This window comes from Anolis carolinensis, chromosome 4 (genome assembly GCF_035594765.1).
Source record: "Anolis carolinensis isolate JA03-04 chromosome 4, rAnoCar3.1.pri, whole genome shotgun sequence".
Classification (NCBI taxonomy): Eukaryota; Metazoa; Chordata; class Lepidosauria; order Squamata; family Dactyloidae; genus Anolis; species Anolis carolinensis.
This window is the reverse complement of record NC_085844.1, coordinates 184381534-184404736: the sequence shown is the minus strand read 5'-3', so window position 1 is coordinate 184404736 and position 23203 is coordinate 184381534. Positions and strand designations below refer to the sequence as shown.

The 23203-nt window shown below is 39.3% G+C and overlaps 1 protein-coding gene across 2 annotated transcripts in view; it reads right to left on the bottom strand.

The window, feature by feature from the left end:
* Positions 1-1565: 1565 nt before the first annotated feature.
* tesk2 (testis associated actin remodelling kinase 2) overlaps positions 1566-23203 on the bottom strand; it is a 78466-nt gene continuing 56828 nt past the window's right edge. For both annotated transcript variants that reach the window (XM_003220261.4, XM_062979626.1), the window contains 6 exons: positions 18309-18391; positions 16242-16317; positions 15070-15153; positions 8553-8639; positions 8265-8412; positions 1566-5730 (listed from right to left, as the gene is read on the bottom strand). In XM_003220261.4, coding sequence (XP_003220309.1) covers positions 4718-5730; positions 8265-8412; positions 8553-8639; positions 15070-15153; positions 16242-16317; positions 18309-18391 — 1491 coding nt within the window. In that variant the 3' untranslated portion in view covers positions 1566-4717. The remainder of the gene's footprint in view (positions 5731-8264; positions 8413-8552; positions 8640-15069; positions 15154-16241; positions 16318-18308; positions 18392-23203) is intronic.

Sequence of the window (23203 nt, the reverse complement as noted above, 5' to 3'; positions counted from 1 at the left end):
CCTAACACCTGGCAAGCTGGCTGGGATTTCTGAGAGCTGATGTCCAAAACACCTGGAGGAGCACAGTTTGAGAAACACTGCTATAAACTAATGATACCGAGTGACAAATTAACAAGAAAATCACTAAATTAGCAGATAGCACCAGATGGATTAAGCAAGTGAGATACTGCCCAGAGACTGAATTACAAATGTAAAATTATGTGCAGCAAGGTACACACCATGGTAGTCTACACTGGTATTCAGTAGCCAAGAAGGAAACCTTATAGTCTGGTAAATAGTTCAATGATACGGTCAATTCAGCGATAGTGGGAAGCAGGATATCCATGTTGGCGATTATTGTGAAAAGGGTTATTTATTTTTATCCTGCTTTTCAAAATGGTTTCAAATATAACTGCTAGTATCAAAATATATTTGTATATATTTTAACACAATCATGCTTTATTTCTTAAGATGGAAGAGAAAATTACCAATCAAAAAACTATTTGTGCAAAGCAAAACTAAAAAAATCCAAGGCATTTTTGCTTAGTTATCTTTCCCTATAACCACATTTTATTGGGATAGGAGTGATAATCCCTTTTTCCACTACAAAGCGGAAACAAGGATCACTTTGTAAAAATGGTTGATTTGGGGCAGGAGCATGAAAGTGTTTTATATATATTAATCTATGAATTTATGGAGACAGAGATTAAATGGATATAGATAAGTTATCCAAAAAAGGAATCACGTATCCATATACCTCAATCCCATTTTTGAGAACTAATGGCTATGCTTTGTGAAATAATTTATTAAATAATGGAGAAAACTGGATGCTGGCCCTTTAAGTTGAGGCAGCAGGCCTTTTATGAATATATGTTTGTATGTATATTAAAAATAAAGCATTGCTACATAGGCAGCATACACTTTCTATACCAGATGCTTTAGATTATATTTCAGAGGAAGGAATTGGCAAAACCACCATTGAGTATTCCTTGCCTAAGAAAATCCCATGAAATTCATGAAGTCGCCGTAAGTTGATAGGCAACTTGAAGGTGCACCCACACATGTAAATATAATTTCAAGGTGAGTACTAGAAAATGTGATGGACCGGCTTGTAGAAATATCTTGAAGAACATTACCAGGATCCTTACAACATATAGTAACCACATTTCTATTTAAATATATGATTAAGAATTCTGAAGCAAGTCAAAACTATGTAAAGAATCATTATTGAGATCAGAAATGTTAACCAAGAAGGGGAGAAGTCATCTTCCTCAAAAAGTGATTAAGTATATCGCAAAGCTACATGCAAGGCATGAGAAAATAACACCATGCAACTTGATTTTTTGTTCCTGGGTGATAAATATTATTTTCTAATTGCTTCTATCAAACTACAAAAAAGTATCGCATAATTAAAAAAACTTTCAAGCCAGAAACAAAATTTTTCAAATTTTGTTACATAGTGTAATAGCATCTGTGCCTTTCAGTATCCATTTGTAATTTGCAATGGGTATACTACAAAGATTCTAGAACTATGTATTACATTAATTTTTGTTTTCTCTTTCACTTCATCTTTTCAACAGCAAAGGTAAATTTATTTGTTTTTATTTGGAAAGCAAATTGGGAAACAATTTACAAAAACTGACAAAACATATGCAAATACTTTAAACTAGATTCATCTTTGGTTACTTATTTCAGATCCAGTAAAACATACCATTTATGTAGTTAAGAGAAAAGTCAGAAAAAGTAAATCAACATAAAAACCTCAACATTTGCTTCTTTACATATTCATAAATATTCGCAATATTAGAAAAAAGTTTTGCAAAAATTCTTCTCTGGCAGTATTAAATTATGCACAGGCTACAAACTTTTTTCTAAGTTTTAATGACAAAGTTTTAGCTATTTACAGACTGCAAATATTAAGACATAAAATTCCTTCATAAATATGAAAATAGATCTTTCACAGATCTTTAAACCTTAATCAAATATTTGGCTGCCCCAAAGGTTATTTTTTGCATAGAAATGTAGTGACATGCAGTATAAACAGCAGCATTAAGTGCAAAGAGGAATTATTCAAGTGTCTGTAGTTAAACTGGCAAGGAACACCAGTGTTCTTGGACAAAATACAGCAACCAAGAATAAACCTATTGTGTCCCCACCTTCTCCTGGGGCAGCAATTTGTTACATTTATTCACACAATCTTCGTTCACCAATCAGCCACATGTATAACTTCTAATAGGCGTTTAATAAATTCAAAGAATTAAAAACAGTTGGGGGATCTTAGAAGTGTCTGCAGGTGGCTTATAAAAAGCAAGCTGCATCTTTGTCAGCAAATCAAAAACATGATAAAAGTAAAACTATTCACTGTTCTGTTTGTACAAAGCATTGTACAAACCATGTTCTGTACTGAGTACAGCTAATGACCAACAGATGATCTGAAATACTGGCTTGGAGAATGCACAGGTAAGATGCCAGGGGCTCTTACCTGTTGCACAAAGGGACGGTATACATTTTGTTTTAATCACATCACAAAAGAATTAGCATTCACCAAGGCTCTTTTAAAAGCCAACCCTCCTTCCATCACAATACAAACGGAATATTTCATACTTTCTATGTTAAAATAAGGAACCCCACCTAAAGCTCAGCATTCTGGTGTGAATGTAGAGTAGCCACATAAGCTTGTCCTGCTTCCATTCTGGGGTGTATAGAGAAAGACCTCATGTAAAAGGAAAAATACACAAAGGAAGAAGAGTAAGGTCAGGGCAGAAGCCACTTGTCCCAAGCGGTGCCTTTTGATTCACCATCAGCCTTTCAACACGTAATAAGAGCACTATTAAAACATCAAAAGGCTACAAGATTATTAGAGGCCTCACAGCAAAGCCATTGAGCAGACATGGACTTTCACAGTCTCCAAAGCAGACCCAAATTCTCAGTTCATCATCCACACACCAAACTATTTTGCTGATACCGAATTCAAACTGTCGGAGAAGTGTTTAGAAATAAGCTGGTAACTCAGATACTTTTGTTTTCCAATATTCGTTTTTAAAAAAATATTACATGGGCTCTCTTTGGCTGGTTCTGAAAGAGATAAGAAATGGTAATGCTTTAGAAATCTATGTTAATGGATGGTGAAAGGATAATCATGTTTTGTTCCAGATGCAAAACAGGAATGCAAGGGTATAAAGAAGTACAGATATGTTTACTGCTGATAAGTTTTCAACAAGTGAACTTTAAGCAAGGGGTTATCTGCTCTTCAGGATTTCAGTATTGCTCCGTGATCATCATGTTATTGCTTGATATTTAAATGGATTTCACTTATTCTATATAGTTCATCTTTGAGGGATGAAAAGGAAAGGGAGGCAAGCACGGCATTTATTTTCCTCCCCATAGGGGAGTTCTCACTAGTCTAATGTATTAAAATACAGGATCAAAGGCATTCCTCACATAGAATTCATACTGACCTCTCTACTTTTGGGCATTCAGGACGAGTCTGGATTCTGAGAGGAAGTTACGTACAAAATGAGCATGCTATTCCTTCAGCCTGGTCCAAATCTAATATGCAAGCAAGCAAATCCTCTCCATTAGAGGGATCTCAGGTAGATTCAAAATGGGATTATACAACCTGTAAATATAAACCATGTTTCCAAATGTACAGACATCTATTCAGTGTGACAGGCCAAAACAGAAAACGATTGAAAGTGTTGCAGACAGATAGACTTCAAGAACATGCTGCTAAGGAGAGGTGGGCTTACTTTAGAATTTAATATTGATATTTGTAGAGTTTCATTGCCTCATTTCTCCTACAACACAGAACAGAGATATCTAAGATACGTGAATATACTGTTGAACTTTTTTGTAACAGGAGCTCATCAGATTGATTGAACAGGCATTACCTGTATAACAGCTATTATTGCTTAGGGAATTATAGGTTATAGTTTAAAGCATGGCCAAAGCAAATTGTAATTGGGCAAAGGATGTCCTGAAGTAAAGTTCCAAACTGTTCACTAAGCAAGTGTTTGAAACTAGACTGGATGAATTAAGAAGTTTAGCTACTGCAACCAGGTCCAACTTTGTTTATGGAATACAAGGGAACTTTTGCCTTGTTCCTTCATGAGAGAAACGAGCTATCATCTCCCTGTCCATCTAGAGCAAATATGGAAATTAGTGGCCCACCAAATCTAAGCAGCATGGTTAATAGGCAGAGGCAATGGATGTACAGTAAGTGATTTCCCACCCCGATCTAGAATATCAGTGCATTGCCCATTTCAAACCTCTTACAAGCAACAGAAGCTGTCATTTATATTTGCTCAACAGTTGCCAAGGAGAAAGGCAAAGTAAAAATTTGGGATATCTGAAATAAAGTGTCACTACCAGGTTTGAAAGAATTCTTTCAGTAGAGACTAAGAATTCTTTTAACAGAAAGACATGTATGAATGAGGAAATGGAAGGAGGGGTTCTAATAGGTTTGTCCCTGATCCCATCTGTTTCAGAATTATAAATCTATGGCATCCCATGTAGGTGTGGCTCCCTCCTTCTGTCTACAGTAGCTGCCTCCTATGGTAAGCCATGAGATTCTCTTACATGCTCTCAGACACATGAGATTCTCTTACATGCTGTCCAAATACATGTTGGGAGTTCCCAAATGGCTGTATTGCTACAAATTCCTAGAGCACTCTGACATAGAAATTAAAACCAAAGCTGTTGGAAGGGTTTTTTTTAACCATAGTATCATAGCTAGGCTTTAAATGTCACATTTTGACTGCTCGTTTACTGGTGCTGGTGCATTTGAAGATGGAAGAGAAACCAGATTTGAGGTGTCACTATCCACTGCTTCAAAAAGAGAAGACACTCTGCCTGGTTGTGGGGAAGAATTAGCACTGAACAACAGTTTGGAAGACTCCAGCTTAGTGGAAGGCATATTCCTTTGAGTTTCATCTTCTACCTCCATATCTTCAGAGGTGGCACAGCTCATGAACATCTCTGAAGATCTATCTTCTGAACAGTCTAAATCCTGTACCAAAGGCCCATCTGCATTCTGGGCATCTTGCAGAATGTGTCCCATTGTCTGCCTGAGTTCAGGTTCCTCAAGTGAAGTTTTAAGAGGGCAAAATCCATTTTCTTCTTGAGGCTGTAATCCATCAGAGCAATCCATCTCTTCCTCTTGAAGAAAAGAAGACACTTGCCTATGATGTTTGGCTTGAAAAGGAGGGATCTCAGACACACCATACTTATTGCTGCTCAGTAGCTTCTGCCGCACTTCAGCCCCTAACTGACTAGGATCACACCTACTAACAGTTGCTGAGAGATCCCCAAATGTACTATAACCTTTATGTACAAATTCAGGAGAGACTGGGAGTGATCTGCTCCGTCTTCCAGGAAGGAAAGAGGATTCTTGCCAGTCAATGCTGTATGATGGCCTAAACTGCGGTTGGCTCATCTTCAGATACGTTCCTGCTTCTGGAGAGTGCAAATCAAATACAAGAGATATCACAGATTTGCTTGGCATGTCAAAAAATTTGATCTTTCCCCCTTTCAAGTCTTCCCTAGAATTGAAGGGGTTGACTTTGCGGTTTGCTCCTTTGCTTGGTGTGTAGTAAGGATCCTGCACATTTATTTTGCGACAAGGCTTTCGAGAGAAGATGTCTGATTGACTGCGTGACAACCAGATGTTGCGCCGTGGACGGGGAGACTTAGGTGGGATCTTGTCATCCAGTGAGCTCAGTCTTTTGAATCCTTGTCCTCTCTCTAGTAATCCTAAAAAAAGAAAAAAGAAAATCAGGTTTAAATTAAAGGTTGGTGTTAGTAATGGAATCATACAGGCTCAAGGAAAGATGCCCAACATGCTTGTGACTTTTTAAAAACTCCTTCAGAAACACACACACATTTGGGAAATGCATGAGTTCTCCATCAAAAGAAATGCTTCATTCGCAGATGATTCTTCCTCAAAACAGGGAAGAAAAGATTGAATAGAGAATATATATTCCAATCAATAATATAGAATTTCAGATCTTCCAAATATTGATCTGACATCTGCTCACTGAACATCTTTTATCTAAAAGGATTCAATCAGTTTCACTCTGCATAAGCCTTTAGTGACGTTGCAGCCACTGACATAATTGCTTTTTCTTTCAATAATGTTATATATTCTGTATGGGGGCAAGTTTGTTCAAATGCTCAATATGACAGGAGATATATTTTTTCCAAATGTCATGTGTGCCTTGTGCACTAGTAGATACTTCCCAAGAACCTGAGTTTAAGAAGACATTACCCATTTAATACAGAAATAGTCTGAATCCCTTATATTAAAAACTAATGTTTTCAAGAAGTGACTTTTCCTTAGAGCAAAGACACCCTTGAGCTGTGAAAGATAAAAGTGAACACTAATACTTTCCTCTGGAAGTGAATTGTTATATTTCACCTCAGTCTTGAAACAGCACATTGTCCAGTGCAGAAATTAGGATACACAGCACTTGGGGGCAAAATCTGTTAAATACATTTAAACATGGCATCACTAAAACAAACTACAAATAGGGAGTTCAAAGGAAATTGTGCCTTGCCATAAAACTGCTTCCTCTAAAAGGTTGTAAGGAAAGAAAGAAAATAGAAGATTAGAACAATAGAATTTTAATTTCTTTAAGGACACCAGGTGGCAGTGTAATGCTTTACAGCAGGGGTTCTCAAATCTTTTCCTGTGGAGCTCCAAGAAATGTTAATATTTTATATTATATATAATGTATATATATATATCAGGCATGGACAAGCCTTTTAACCAACATAAATTTAACCATATTTCAGTGGGAGAGCCCAGGGCTATCCAGGCCAATGCCCTTCTGCCAAGCAGGAAAAGCACAATCAAAGCACCCATTGAGCAGTGAGAGGGAAACAGGCCTTTGAAAGCAAGCAAGGACTAGGGAAAAGGATCTGGGCAGCAAGTGAAAAAGGCTTTTGGGGATAAGGGAAGCAAGGGAAAAAAGGCTTTTGGGGGCGAGGGAGGAAGGTTGAAAAAGCCTTTCGTTGTGAGAGAGTTGGGGAGGAACAGGAAAAAAGAGGAAAAACTTGGGGAAGGGGAGGGGGGAACAGCAGAGCCCCTTAGTATGCTTCATGGAGCACACTTTAATCACTGCTTTAAAGGGATGTGCTATATATAATCCAATTAGGCCAAAGGTCTGTTATATTCGCCATGTCTCTGTTTTTAAATGTAACAGAGAGAACCTGAAATTAATTGGCACTAACCTAGAGGTTTCTTGGGCAAACTTGTGTCAAAATGAATCTCATACAGGTATTAAGGTTACTCATTCTTTGCAATGCCAAAGGCAGCTGTATATGTAATCTCTGTATGCTTTTTAACATTTGAGTGAATGAGGAACAATGCAGAAACTTTGGCGCAAGTTAACAACTACCATCCCTGCTTTTTGCCACCACAACATAGAACACAAGGATCGACTACTGTGTCCAACAGTATTTAATCCTTGTATTCTGTGTGGTGATGGCAAGAAAGACCTAAAACAGTATTTATCCTGCTCCTGGGGTTCACCCCACCTGGATACTTTTCACAAATGAATGTTTTTCTTTCACTGTGCTAAGAAACCTTAAGTTCATATATTATAAGAAATAAAGAATGCAGGCACAAAAAAATGAGACCCAAAAATACTTGAGATGTTTAACTGTCCATTAGAAATTTAACTAATGGGCCTTTCAAGTCAGTGATTGGATAATTATATCTAAACTCTAATTTGTTATCAAGTATGAGATTTAAAAACAAATTAGTAATACCTATGTAATTTTAAGATCCTTGGGAGAAGGCTTTCTCTCGATGCTATCAGCATCACAAGCATGCTTGGTGAGGATACAAGAAGGGTCTTCTTAGCAGCTGCTCCCAAGCTTTGCCATTTCCTTCCATAAAATGCTAGGTTAATCCCCAGTTATTCACTTTCTACTGGCAAACAAAGATCTTTTTTTTCAGACAGGCCTTTAGCTGCTAACTGGTTGTGGCACAAGAGTTGTTCAAATGGGGAAGGGCGCTTCACTATTACTCTCATTAATATGCTTCAAAAGTGCAAAAAAAGAGAGTGTTTTAAATGAGTGTTTTTCTATTTAATTTCTTTTTTAATGTTTGTATTCTAAGTAGTTTTAGCTATATTTTATTCTAATCTATTCCTTAAGCCACCTTAGGTTCCTTATTGGGAGAAACTGAATAAACAAACTCTTATTCCAAAAAGTGAAGAAGTAAACCTATGGCAACATACATTGCATAGTACTCTTATTTAGTAATCCTCATCAATTCCTACCTTTCGAAACAGAGATGGGTTTTCTTTCAGTATTGTCCAACATTAGAAGCTTCCTTTCTCTTTCATCCTCTTCACTTTTCAAATTGCTCAAGATTTCCTCCAGTGCCTTGACAATGTCAGCAAATGAAGGGCGTAACTTTGGGTCCATCTATGAAAATAAAAATAAATTGTATTATATCCTGGCCCTGTTATGATGCAATATCTGTATGGTTAGTTTGTAAGTCATGATGCATATCCTTTGCACATAATTTGGCTCTGGTTTTGTATTTTTCTTCTAAATATACTCACGTTGCAGCAGTTGAAGGCTAACTGGAGGAAGTTCGGCGGACAATCTCCTACCATATGCTGAAAGGCATCATAATCCAATCCAAAATTCTGAACATGGCAGGAAAAAAAGATAAAATAAATATAAACATACAATTGGGAGAAACCATGTACTACAAAAGTAAATGAGGAAATTATGAAAACTAAGATAAAATATAAAAAGCTGTCCAGAAAGAAGCAATATACTGGCAAGATATTGAACTATGTGTGTAAATTCCATATCAATTCTGAGTCATATCTATTAAACCCACAGTGCCCCAATCTATACCAAAATCGTCCGTGTGAATATTAACCAGGAGAAAGGAGATTTTTTTTGTCAGTTTGTACACTGGTCTTGCTTGAATAAAAGGTACCCTTACCCTCCTCTCCTGAATAGTGTGCCTTCTATTATGTGATGCTGGGGACAAGTAACCCAATCCTAGTGCATCCTGCTGAGCCTTTCTTCTTAGAACTTAAAGCCTATTTTAGTTCCAACATACTACTGTTACATACTACTGAACACATGGGTAATTGGCCTGCCCTCCACCCTCTAAGGAAATTTCAGAGGAAGGCAACGGCAAGCCGCCTATTAGTATTCCTTACCTAAGAAAAAAACTATTAAAATAAGGAGTTAGCTAGAAGTTGACAAGTGGCTTGAATGCACATCATACACATTCCACCAGAGAATCACATATGAGGTAATTCAGTTCTCCCATTCATTTTTAATTTCCAAATTAGCGGGTAACGTTTCAGTATTTCACTTCAGAATTGTGAGACTGTACTCCCAATGTGTTGTAACATTTTAAACTGTATAGCATACTGCATAAAGGACTTTCTACTTTTACCTACTTACATCAGGGAGTTCTGGTTCATCTAATCCAGAAACACTCTCAACTTTACACAAGGTTTGGTCATCACCAGCTCAGACTATGGAAAAATTGCATAGCTGGCCAGTCAATGATGAAACAGGAACTCCTTTGACTATTATTGTGACGTACTTATGAACGTAATTTTGCAGTACTTCTTGTATGGATTAATTTTGAAATTGCCAGTACTATTAAACTAATCTCTTATTGAAGAAAACCTTCCTAAAACTTGTACCTGTCAGAAACATTAGACAACAAATCTGATCAACCCCAGTCAGCAATGGGGTCCTCCTTGGCTTGGTCCAGTTGCTGGAGCAATAGTTGTTGCACCGCTGTGAGTTCTTGCAGCCAGTCCTCCGCTGTGGGGACTTCTGAGGTTTCAATGACAGAAGGAAAGAAACGTGGATGGAAACCGTAGTTTGCAAAGAACGGGGTTTCCTTAGTTGAAGCCTGGACACCGTTGTTGTAGGCAAACTCTGACAGAGGTAATAGGGACGCCCAATTGTCCTGTTGATAGTTTACATAACAGCGAAGGTATTGTTCCAAAGTGGCATTGGTGCGCTCCGTTTGCCCATCCGTTTGAGGATGGTGAGCTGAAGATAAACGAGAGTCTATGCCCAATAGTTGTTGCAGTGCCTTCCAGAACCGAGAGGTGAATTGAGATCCACGGTCTGTGACTAGACTCTTGGGCAATCCATGTAGCCGGAAAATATGTTGAAGGAATAAATCTGCAGTCTCTTTGGCCGTGGGAAGGCCGTCACAAGGAACGAAATGGGCCAATTTGGTAAAAAGGTCCACCACCACTAGGATCGCGGTATATCCAAGGGAGGGTGGTAGGTCAGTGATAAAATCCACAGAAATTATCTCCCATGGACGAGATGGAGTAGGAAGGGGATGCAGTAGCCCTGAGGGCTTTTCCCTTCTTGTCTTGGAACGCTGGCATACCGGGCAGGTATTGACATATCTCTCCACATCTTTGTGGATCTTGGGCCACCAGAAATCCCGTAGGATCAAGTGCATGGTTTTGAAAAGCCCAAAATGCCCTGCTGGCTTGCAGTCATGACACAGATGAAGTGCCTTTTCTCTGCCTGGTCCTGGAGGGATGTAAACATGATTTCTATAGCATAACAGCCCATCCTTAAGTGAGAAAGGGAAACGTAGTCCTTGGCGAATCTGTTCTTGAGCCCAAGCATCCGCTTGCTGACTGGCTCTAATTTCTTGAGCGCAAAGGGGTCCTGGATTAGAGGGAGTTGGTTCAATTGAAGTGGATTTGGTGTTTCCCACTGTGAGCGTGGCAAAGTTTTCCGGCTGCAGCAATCGGGACTCAGAGGTCTCTGCGCCCTGCAGCATACTCCGGTTTCCGTGATAGAGCATCTGCTTGCTTGGTCTGAGCCGGGGTCACATAATGGATCTGGAAGTCAAAACGTTCAAAGAATAAAGCCCAGCGCTGCTGTCTTTGATTTAGTTTTCGTGCAGTTCTTAGATGTTCTAAATTACGATGGTCAGTATGAACTTCAATGGGAAATTTGGCCCCTTCTAACCAATGTCTCCAATTTTCAAAAGCTGCCTTTATGGCCAAAAGTTCTTTCTCCCAAATAGTGTAATTTCTCTCTGGGGCTGTTAGTTGACGGGAGTAATAGGCACAAGGATGGAGATGCTCTCCCACTGGTTGCATGAGTATAGCCCCAATTGCCACATCAGAGGCGTCAGCCTGTACAACAAAAGGGGTTTTGGGATCAGGGTGCTGAAGAATTGGCTGGGTCGTGAATAACTTCTTTAGCTGCTGGAACCCTTTCTCTGCTTGCTCCGTCCAGCGGAAAGGCTGTTTCCCACAGATGCAGCTGGTGATTGGGTCAGACCAGCGAGCGAAGTCTGGGATGAATTTGTGGTAGTAGTTTGCGAACCCCAAGAAGCCTGCACTTCCTTCTTGTTGGTTGGCGCCCGCCATTCCAATACTGCTGAGACCTTTGCCGGGTCCATGGAGAGCCCTAGAGGCGAGACGCGGTACCCCAGGAAGTCTACTTCTTGCAGATCAAAGGCGCATTTTTCTAACTTGGCATATAGTCCATGATCCCGCAAACGTTGTAGCACCATTCTGACGTGTTTCTCGTGTTCCGATTGTGATCTAGAAAACACCAAAAAATCGTCCAAGTATATGATCAAGAACCGATCTAGATAATCCTGGAAGATATCGTTGACAAAATGCTGGAATGTTGCGGGAGCTCCGGATAAACCGTAATTCATGACTAGGGACTCGAATAATCCGAATTTGGTCTGGAAGGCGGTTTTCCATTCGTCCCCTTCTCTGATGCGAACTAGATTGTAAGCCCCCCGGAGATCCAGCTTGGTGTAAACCTTGGCCCCTCGAAGCCGGTCTAATAGGTCTGAGATCAAAGGCAGGGGATAGCGGTTCCGCTTCGTGATATTGTTCAATGCTCTATAGTCCACAACCAAGCGTAGGTCCCCTGACTTCTTTTTCACAAACATTACTGGGGAAGCGGCTGGGGATTGAGAGGGTCTGATGAACCCCTTGCGAAGGTTTGACTCTATGAACTCCCTGAGAGCTTCTTGCTCTGGTTCAGTCAGGGAGTAGAGATGTCCTCGCGGAATCGGGGCCCCCTCCACCAAGTCAATGGCACAGTCGTAGGGTCTATGTGGGGGCAGTTTTTCGGTTTCCTTTTCATTGAAAACGTCCCAAAAGTCCAAATATTTCTTGGGCAAGGTGATGATGGGCTCAGCGTCTGTGGCATGGCAGACCTTGGCTACTAGACAATGGTTTTGGCAATATTTCGAGGCAAACTGTAGTTCTCTGTTGGACCAGGAGATGTTTGGGTCGTGGAGCGTCAGCCATGGAATCCCCAAAATTACAGGGAAGTGGGGAACCTCGGTAACGAAGAAGGAAATTTCTTCCATGTGTTCCCTTATCCACATCCTGGTGGGTTCAGTCCATTGGCTTACTGGGCCCGTCTTTAGGGGACGACCATTTTAATTAAATGTTCATGTGGCCCGCCCTGTCTGCTCTGATTTGTGTTGTAATGTATATGATTGTTTTTGTACTATTATATTGTGTTATGATATATTGTTTTATTTTGTTATATTGTATGGTGTCTGGGCATGGCCCCATGTAAGCCGCCCCGAGTCCCCATTGGGGAGATGGTGGCGGGTTATAAATAAAGTTTTATTATTATTATTATTATTATTATTATTATTATTATTATTATTATCATCATCTATGGCTTGCACCACCCTGGCATTCTTGAAATCGTGATATTGTAATCCCAGAGAGTCGGCATACTCTCTGTCGATGAAATTGTTTGTTGCCCCTGAGTCTATCATGGCATGGATCATGACGGGTCCCTTTTTCACTGACCACAGCGTAATCACCAGGAGAAATAGGACCCCGGTTTGCGGCTCTTGAGCGGGGTTTTTGACCGGGTTGTCGAGCCTCTCTACGCCCGGTCGCTGGCTTCCCCCGCCGGCTTGGTTTCAGTCGCCGCGCCCGCTTCCGCCTGCGCGGAGGACGCCGCCGCCAGGCGGGTGGTGGGCTTTCCCTTGGCTGGGCATCCTTTGGCGAAGTGCCCCCCATTCCCGCAGTACCAACAGAGGTTTAAACGTTGGCGGCGGGCCTTTTCGGCAACATCTAGTCTGGGGCGCACATTGCCCAACTGCATCGGCTCCTCCTCGCTTCCCCTGGGGTTTGGGGCTGGTGGTGGGGGTCTCCACACTGGACGTGGCTGAATACTGGCGGAAGCGGGAGGTTTCACTCCGGCCCTTCCACTCTGGCCTCGGAGCCACTGCTTTTTGTTGGCAAGCAGGACTTGGCTCGTAGACAATGACTGATAAGTCTCTCAAGAGAATTTGGAGGGTCCACCTTAGAGATTTCTTCCTGCATCTCGATGTTGAGACCCTCACGAAACTGTCCTCTGAGGGCTATATCGTTCCAGCCGGTGTTCTGAGCCAACACCCGGAACTCGGCTATGTACTGGGACAATGGCCTGTCCCCTTGGAAAAGACGCCGGAGTTTATGGCCAGCCGCCTCCTCGTTGTCCTCGATCCCCCATGTCGCTTTAAGGTGATTCAGGAAGTTTTGCGCGGAACTTAGGTGCATGGAATTCGCATCAAATAGCGCCGTCGCCCAATTGGCCGCAGGCCCTTCTAGGAGGCTGTAAATCCATGCCACCTTGACTTCTTCTTGGGGAAACTCGGCTTGGCGGGCTTCAATGTACGCCTGGCACTGGCGACGGAAAACATGAACCTTGGAGGCTTCTCCAGAAAACTTGGTTGGAAGCGCTAGGGCAGGGAGCCGGACACCGCGTTCCTTCAAGCCCCGTATTTCTCCCTCCTGCGTACGGAGTGTATCACGGATTCTGTCGAATTCATCCTTGGAAATGGTGTAGCTGAGTGGTTGGGCTTCCGCCCCGGTTCCTGTAGACATCCTGGCCTAAGGTTAATTGGTGCTTAGGGTGGCGGAGTCAAACTGTCAGGACCCAGGCTACAGAGCACCAATAACCATGCGCAGAGGCCGGATTCTATCTAATATCTTTATTATAGGAATATATAAAGTCAATAAAAACAAGTGAAGAATAAAGTTCAGAAATAGACCTTTCAGGAAAGGTCAAATATAGTCCAAGAAAATAATGTCCAATATGTGATATTAAGGTCCACAGTTATAATCCAATAACTGAAACACACACTTTGCCAAGCAAAGTGTGGGGAAATGACAAGGTCCTTTAGTCCATAGAACTTGACAACAAGGCTGGAAACAAACTAGATTCTTGGCAAAACAAGGCTTGATACGAGGCAACAAGGAACAAGAACAGGGTCCGTGGCGAGGTCCGGGAAACAAGGCAGGCTTGGAACTTGGTCTTGGAAACAAGGAACTGGAGTTGCGTAGTCCACACACGATCTCACTCCTCAAGCTGACGAGTTGACTCCGCAAGGTTTCCTTCGCGGTAAAACACCTAAATAGGGTCTCGTTTCCCGCCAGAAACCCACTTTCCCTGGAGAACTAGAAGAGAGACCCAACTTTGTCTAGATGCATGACTCCTTAGAATTTCCCAAGGGAAGCAAACCTAATCAGCTAATTGTTTGGCTGCGATTCTGGCGCTCCGGCGATTCGCCTCCCTATTTCCTCTATCTCTATTATAATTGTCTCTTCGAGAAAACGGGGGAGAATTCTGCCCAAGGCTTGTTTGGCTGACTTCTTGAGGGCAAACATCCTCCAGGTGCAAGGGCTCCGATTCTGGCTGAATCGGTGGGAAACCCAAGTTTTCCTCTTCGTCTGCCACCATAGTACTAGGAACGGGACTACAAGGCCCATGAGACATCACACTCTTTCAGTTGATTCTGTCAGTAAAGCTAGTAGTATTATTAACCAGGTCTGTATTATTAATATTCACAGCAAATGGTAAATAAATACTGTCCTCACTGGCAAACTATAATAACATGTTTTGCAAGGGGATGTGGCAGAAGAGGGTTGCGTGCCACTCACTGCATGTACACGATGAATGCTTTTATTTAAAGCCTTGTAGCAGTCATTCATCATATTTCTGTTCAATGCCTCTTTGTAAATCATTACCAAATTAAACTCTTGAACATTCTTCCCTTACCAGCCCTTGTCAGTGCACTTTGCTCACCTCTGTGCGAGGGAGAAAGTCTGGATCGGCCTGGATCCTGGCTATAATTTCACAAAGAATGATCCCATATGAGAAGACATCCGCCTGAGAAAGAAAATATATGTTATTAGACGCGCCTTCTGATTGTTTTAACCATCAGTTTTCCTCTTCACATCATATAAGAGCTCTCCTTCATTATACCCCTATGGTATTCAAGGTTCTCACTTCCCACAATTTGCCAAAGGTACAGTTCAAGAAAACACAAGCCCAGGTTAGGAGAGAAGTAGTCTTTCTTCATAGCTCCTTAGGAATGATGGAAACATACCTATTGAATGACCCATTTTAGGATGTGCAGAAAGGCAACCATAAAGAGGCCTCAGTGAAGATTTTCTTCTACAGGATTCTCTGCTTCTTTCTCTTTAAAACTTGATGCATCTATATGCTTCTAGATCAAATTGCTTCTTTTTGCTTTCTTCCCCCTGACTCTATGCTGTAAGGGGTTACTGGAGTGTGTGTTCTTTAAACTTTACCCATAATAGTAGAACAAATGGCTTTGTGACTGACACTGATACTAGTTAATTAGTTCTGATGACCAGAAGAACTTTTGTTTCTTGAGCTCAGAAAATGCTATAGGTCTGTCCAAAATGTGATGTGTGCACTTCCATGCCAAGCTCCCTCTTAAAATTTATGTACTATAAAAATGGTTCAGCGAAGTTTCACAACGTGTTCTCTGGATGGGAGGTGAGCAGTACTGTTCTAACCTACACAGACACACGTTTACTATGGTGCAAGCTTTCAAGGATTAAAATCTACTTCATTAGATAAATGTATAGCAGCAAATATATTATTATATTTTATGATTATATTTATTTATACCCCACTTTATCTCCTCCGAAGAAGACTTAAAGCGGCTTTCCTTTGCTTACCACCATCAAGGAAAACAGGAAACACTGCATTATAAATTCATTGTCTTTACATAGAATGAAACTGTCTTGTAACCTACACAATTCTGAAACCAGGAAAGAGGACAGTCCTTTAAAGAAAATGCATTAACCTAAGCTGCTTGATTCACTGTGATCGTGTGAGAACACCAGTAAAGACATAAATGTGCATGAAATCCAGCCCTGTCCTCATCCCATCCCAATCAGACAATAATACTTTATTGAAGTGATAGTAACCGAAAACATGCCAACCTTTTCATTGTATGGCTCATCTCTCAGCACTTCAGGTGCCATCCAATAAGGAGACCCCACCACTGGCAGCTTCTCACTTTACAAATTTTAAGAGGAGATGGTTAGAAGGAGTATTTTATAAGCACTTAATGTGCTCTTTAACTTTCAGCATAAAAATTGGTATCACCTAAACCCATACAAAATATATAAATTCAGTTTAGGAACTAACGTACAAATATTATAAGATTTAATTCTGAGGGGAAATGCTTTCTAGAAGCAGAGAGATTTAATTTGCCATAGTGGAGGCAAAAAAAAAAAAGCTTTAAACTCTATGTCCAATTTATCTGTATATTTTAGCTGAGCTCTGTTTCAAACTATTTCAGTTTAGTCCATTATTGGATCTGCTGAACTGTTTTAAGTAGTTTAAATGGGTACAAAGCATATTATATAATAATACTAAATTGTAGAAGTATGCAAAGCATATCCAAGATCAAAACTGTTACAAGAATAGTAACTATATTTTTAACTCATCAATTAGCACTTGTGGTACTTTGCAAAATAGAAACAATTTTAAAGGTGACTTTTAATGGGAAAAATTGGAGCACAGGAAAAAGATAAAATGAACAAAATAGTGGTATCTGAACAGATTCTTTTTAACATCTAAGGCTCTTGAATTTACAAGCATTTCCACCAACTGTTTTAATGCCAGACTCATCTCATGTAAAGAAAAATGTATCTGAACATATGCAAAGTCCACTACACAATCAGTATCTAAGAACAGCCTGCACCAGCACTAACAGCTGGAAGGTAGTGCAAGCCTATACCATGCACAGGGACATCTAAGTACTTCCCTCTTTGTAGAAGTTAACCTTATTTGACCATAATGTAGATTTATGCTGATTACTTCCAGTGATACATGTGTTTTAGTCGACAACAGCAAAACCAGTGAAATCTTACGGCCCTCTAAACATTAACCAATTTATTACGGCATAATCTTTTGTGAACTAAAGGCCACTTTATCAGAAAGAGTGAAGTATTATCCCGAATGGGTAGGTACAGTGTACACACATGGGTGTATTTAGGAAAATATAAACAATGACTTGGTTTTCCAGTTTTGTTGCTAAACTGAAAGTTGGCACTAAAAACTGTGATATTTCAAGGGAAAATTCTAACATGAAATACCTGGATTAGAACAATAAAGTTCAATGCTGTTTGGTTAATTAACATGTTTTACAGCTATTGTGAATGGCCACTGAATACACTTATAACACTGTCAGACTGCGTGCTTTGCATCTTTACCATTTAACTTCTGATGTTCATATAATATTCAATGTGAAAGAGCACATACAAGCTTTGAGGATAATATGTTATGCATCTGATGACACTGGGCTTTCAGTTCATGAAAACATGTGTCGTAGTAAGTCTGGTCTTTCAGTCTCTACAGACTGCACTATTCATGCAAATTCAGCATTAATAATCAATTAGAATTGAAAGGCTAAAATCCTTGACCAACTTTAAGACTGGGACTTATTTACTATCTTTTTACACCAAAGATGTGGACAAACTTTCACTGCTGATATTTTAAAATTAAAATAGTGCTACTAATGGTCAAAGTGTGGTATTAGTGATATTTTATGAGATTAGAAAAGTTAGTAAGTTAAAACCAACAGACAGATAGTGTGAAGCTCATAGAGTAGGTACTGTTGTTGAATGTGTAGTATTCATTTAATGGTAGGGGGTTGTCGTAGTGACAATGATTGTTGTAGATTATGTTGTATTTGTTGTAGTTTCTTTTTATATTAAGAAAAATACTTGCATGGTTTTGTTTTTGTGAGTGGGGAATGATTTTGTGACTATTTTATTCAAGTGTTTTGCATATTAAGTTGTGCGTTTGTTTGTTGGTCTATTCTTTGTTAAATAAAAATTAATTAAAAAAACAAAATAAGAATTGAAAGGATAAATAACCAATTCAATGGAAATTAACCAGAAAGTTTTTGTCCTGAGCCTAAAAAGCATGTACCCATTATTCCCCATTATTATTTAGCTCAAAATTGTAATGCTACTGATTTTTCATTCTGATTAACTTACCTAAAATCTGGGATTTTCTCTGCCAAGCCAAAGTCACCAACTATAGCAGAATATCCACTCTCATCATGCTTTATCAAACAGTTCTGAAAGAAATAGAAAAGTAATGTTGTGTAATTTGAATGTCACTATTAGAAAACTAAAAACCTGAAACAAGATATTTCCCAATTCATAATATATATAGGGGGATATATTGTGAAAGCATAAACGCCTGGTTTGTTTTTAGTTCAATAAGGTATATGTTCTTGTACAATTGCGCCACATGTTGAGCACAGCACTAAAACACAAGACAGCATCAGGCAGGAGTGGGCTTCTTTCAACTGGCATCCTGCAACATCAAGAACATCAGATACTCCTGCATGATCATATAAAGAATTGTGTAGAAAGACAAGGTGGCGACTTTTCAATATTGAATCTTGAATATGCTCTTCTTAAGCACTGAGATGGCTTAAAACAGGTTAAAACAAACATTATTTGTTTTAACCTGAATTAGATGTACCACATGCAGTTCACTTTGGGATTTATACATTTACACAAGGTCAACAGAATCAGGCCAACCCAACACAAACTAAAGCTTCTCAATTATGGCCTTTGTTATCTCTCGTCAAAGAATGCATTCATTCAGCTTGCTTGTGGTTAAATATTTGTTCACTGCAAAATACAGCTAAACCCTAGAGGGATAACATTAATCATACTGCAATGCTAAAACCATGATGTAAATTCAGCAGCACTCAGTGCAGAAATAAACATGTGCTAATAAGAGGCATTTTACAAGTAAGATTTCTCTTCATCCTGTGTTGGTCCAGCTACTTTGACAGCTTTTAAATATAGGATAAAATTAAACTGAGCTTTTCTCTCTGGTTTACGGACTTCATATCCTGAAGATGCAGTAATTTTAGAAGAAATTATCATGCTGGTCAGCAAATAACTGATATTCACTGCTTGCTTTTCTGCATGAGCCCATCTGTCCACTGTATGGTTTACAACTATTGCAAGGAAAACCTTTAAATCTAGACTACGAACTGTTTGCACTGAGATTAAAGAGTACAGAAGTGTATTTTTATATTTTGTAAACAAGAGATTTGGGGAAATCAAGTCAATCTCATATCTCCTTAATTCTTTAGTGCTCTAGATAGATTCACTATCTACCACACTCCATCCACAAACAGAACAGTTTCACCTAAATTCTAACTGTTAAAGCAATTTGCTGAAACTATATACACAGAAGAGCTATCAGTAAATTAAGCCATGAACCAAAACACTCATGTCACACACAATGTTTAGCACTATTCATAAAGAAGGCTGTACTAGTCCTTATTGCACTAGTACATGTTTGCCCAAGAGAGTCTTGAAAAGTGAGATCTCTTTGGTTGCAATCTTTCCTGGCTCCATGCTCACTTAGTATTAAATGTCAGAGAGCATAATGGATTTTTTTAAACTGCACATTACTGCAAGTTTTACCACACTAACCAAATTAAGGAACAGGAAGTGATGTTATCATTGATGAATTTGTCTTCCCACTGCAAATATTAGATGTCAAAAATGTCTAACAATTTCATAAACTCTTACTTACCCTGTTTCTCTGAAAATAAGTCATCTCCTGAAAATAAAACCTAGTAGAGGTTTTGCTGAATTGCTAAATATAAGGCCTCCCCTGAAAGTAAGACCTAGCAAAGTTTTTGTTTGGAAGCATGCTCGACGAACAGAACACCAGAGCATGCAGGATCGGGAAATGTACGTACCATAGATTGATGTACATGGAAATAGTGGTAGTAACAAGAGATTCTTGATAGGATTCACAGTTTGTCTGGTCATGCTGGTTTATGATGACAACTACTGAACAGTATATAATAAATGTTCATTTTTTTGGTTCAACAATAAATGTGAATTCTTCTTCATGGAAAAGTAAGACATTCACTGAAAATATGACCTAGGGCATCTTTGGGAGCAAAAATTAATATAAGACACTGTCTTATTTTCAGGGAAACACAGTAGTTTTTGCTTGTCTGAAGTTACTGTGGCTATAGATCAAAGTATTGTATTAAATGTATTACATGAATCTGATGTGAATTACTATAATTTAAAATCTAACATACAAATACAGTGGGACCTTGGGATGTGCTCAGATTGGGTTCCAGTACCCTGCATGAATACCAGAATCCATAGATGCTCAAGTCCCATTATATCCATGGCATAGTAAATAGTATCCCTTATATAAAATGGCAAAGTAATAGTTTGCTTTTTGGAATTTGGGGGTGGGGGTGGGTGGGTGGGCAATAGTTTCATGTCATGAATGTTTAAATCTTCACATGGAGAATCCATGGAGAGCAAAAGCTGATTGTATAAAATAATTTTATTGGTACTCTAGCAGGGCTTTGCAATATAGGGCAAATTTGGATGCTTATGCATTATGCTAACCTCAGACAACCTTCCATTGACGATCTCTGGGAAGCTGGTACTGATACTTATACTGATACTTATTTTGATTTGCAGACCAGTCTGTCTAACCCCAACACTAGGAAAAATAGTACAATAGATTATACAGGTCTGTCTGCAAGAAGTTTGATTATAATACAATATCAATAGGAGCCAGCATGGGATGGTCAAGAACAAATCCTGATAAACGAATATTTCTTTTCTTCAATAAGGTCACTACTTTAGTAGATGGTGGAAATGCTGTGGCTGTTGTTTATCTGGTTTTTAGCAAAGCATTTAATAAGATCCCCATAATATTTTGATTACCAAAATGTGGAATAGATAAGAACATTAACATATAGATTCATAATTCATTAGAAAACCACGTTCAAAGGTTCATCATCAGTGGCTGCACTTCAAACTGGGAGGAGGTCTTGAATGGACCTTGAGATCTATCCAAGGACCATACTCTTCAATACTTTTATTAATTATTTAGATTATGGGGTGCAGCTTGTCAAGTTTGCAGATGACACAAAACTGGGAGGGATGGCTAACCCATTGGAAGATAGCACAATTCAAAAGGACCCAGACAAACTGGAAAATTGGGCAGAAATTAATAAAATTAAATTCAAAAGAAACAAATACAAAACTCTGAGGTCACAAAATCACATGCACAGGTGAGGGATACATGGCTCAGTAGTACCATAAGCAAAAAGGACCATAAGTTCTTTGATCGCAAATTAAACATGAGCCAGCTGCATTAAAGAAAGTGAATGCTATAGCCTGCATTAAAAGAAGCAAAGTTTCAAGGTTGAAGAAGGTAAAAGTCACACTATATTATGTGATAGAAAGGCCTCAACTGGAGTACTGCATTCAGTTATGGGCACCTCATTTTAAGAAATGAAACAAGTTTAGAGAAGGGCAATGGGGATGGATAAAAAAATATGGAGAACAAAGTATCTGATGAAAGATTGAAAAAGCCGGGCATATTCAGCTTTGTGAAGAGAATACCTCAAGGGCTGTCAAAAGAGGAGAGGCACATTTGCTTTTTGCTACTCCAGAGGACAGAACTGAACCTAACTGTTAGAGTAAGAGATTCAGCAATGGAACCAATTGCCTAAAGAGATGCTGAGGTCTCCTCTGAAAAATCACTGGACAGCTACCTGTTGAGAATGCCTTAGTTAGAGATCCTGCACTGAGTAGGGAGTTGGACTAGATGGCTGAGTAGGGAGTTGGGCTAGTGTGACCCTTTCCAACTGATTTTATGAATCATAAACATAAGACAATCAGGGTGAGAAATAATGGTTAAATTTGGGTACTTAATGTTTCTATACGGTCTTAGAAAATAAGTCTTTATCATGAAGCTCAGTGCTGGGGAAAAGGTGGGGTATAAATAAATTAATAATGATAAAATAATAATGCCTTAATTCAAACAGTAACAGGAATATATTTGGTCAGTAGGAGTGGATATGGGGTTGTATTCCACTTGAAAAAAACAGGAGAAGAGAACAGGAGCTGTTAGTCTGTTTTCAATCACAATTCAAAGTGCTGTCCATTACCTTTGGAACATGAAATGGATATCTAAAGGATATCAGTATTTTCCATGTCACCAAACCCAGAGAGGTTCTTTTGTATGTCTTACCATTCAAGACAGTCTGAAACAGGGCCAACAGAAACAAGGCCAATAAGAACATCCATTGTTCATCAGGTCAATAGCATCTACTGACAATTCCTAAGCAGAGCTTTCCTAGGCTGAATTTTACCAAACAATGAATGTGAAATATTCTTCAGAAAAGTCATGCATTCTACATAGCCCTATGGCTCTTCCTAGGCAGATCCGGGTTCCTTCAAACATACTGCTACACTGCTCACATAAAATGGTCCAATAATACATTTAAAAACCTGTCTATTGATATTTCTCCATTAGAGAGGTGTTGTTCTTTTGTGCTTTACATGATCCAAGTTGTGCCTTAGGCAGAAATTTCTGCTGAAAGTCTCTTAAAGAAGCCCAAACAGGCTCTAAAGAGTTAATAAATGTTTATACATAAACAGATGTGAGAGAGCATAAAGCTCTTTTTGTGTGTTGGGGGAGCTTAACATCTGCTTTGCAGTGTAATCCTGCAAAGGAAGTGAAACATTTATCTTTTCCTCCCTCAAAGAACAGATAGGCACTAGCAATAACTTCTCCATGCCACATGTCATTTCTATTGGTTTTCCCATTGTGTTATAGAAAGAAAATTCCTCTGAAAGGAACTCAGGTGTGTTGTTGCAGTTGCACTCATACAGCAGTAATTAAGTGCAACTTGTTCTGTCAAATGGCAATGACAAATGAGTCAGGCAACAGGAAACATATAGTTCTGCATTTTAAGATTATAGTAAGAAAAATATTATATAGCCATTGCATAATGGTGATAGAATTCAAATAAATATTGCTGTCTAACAATACTATATATTCTTGCCAATAGAGAATTTTAATATGCCAG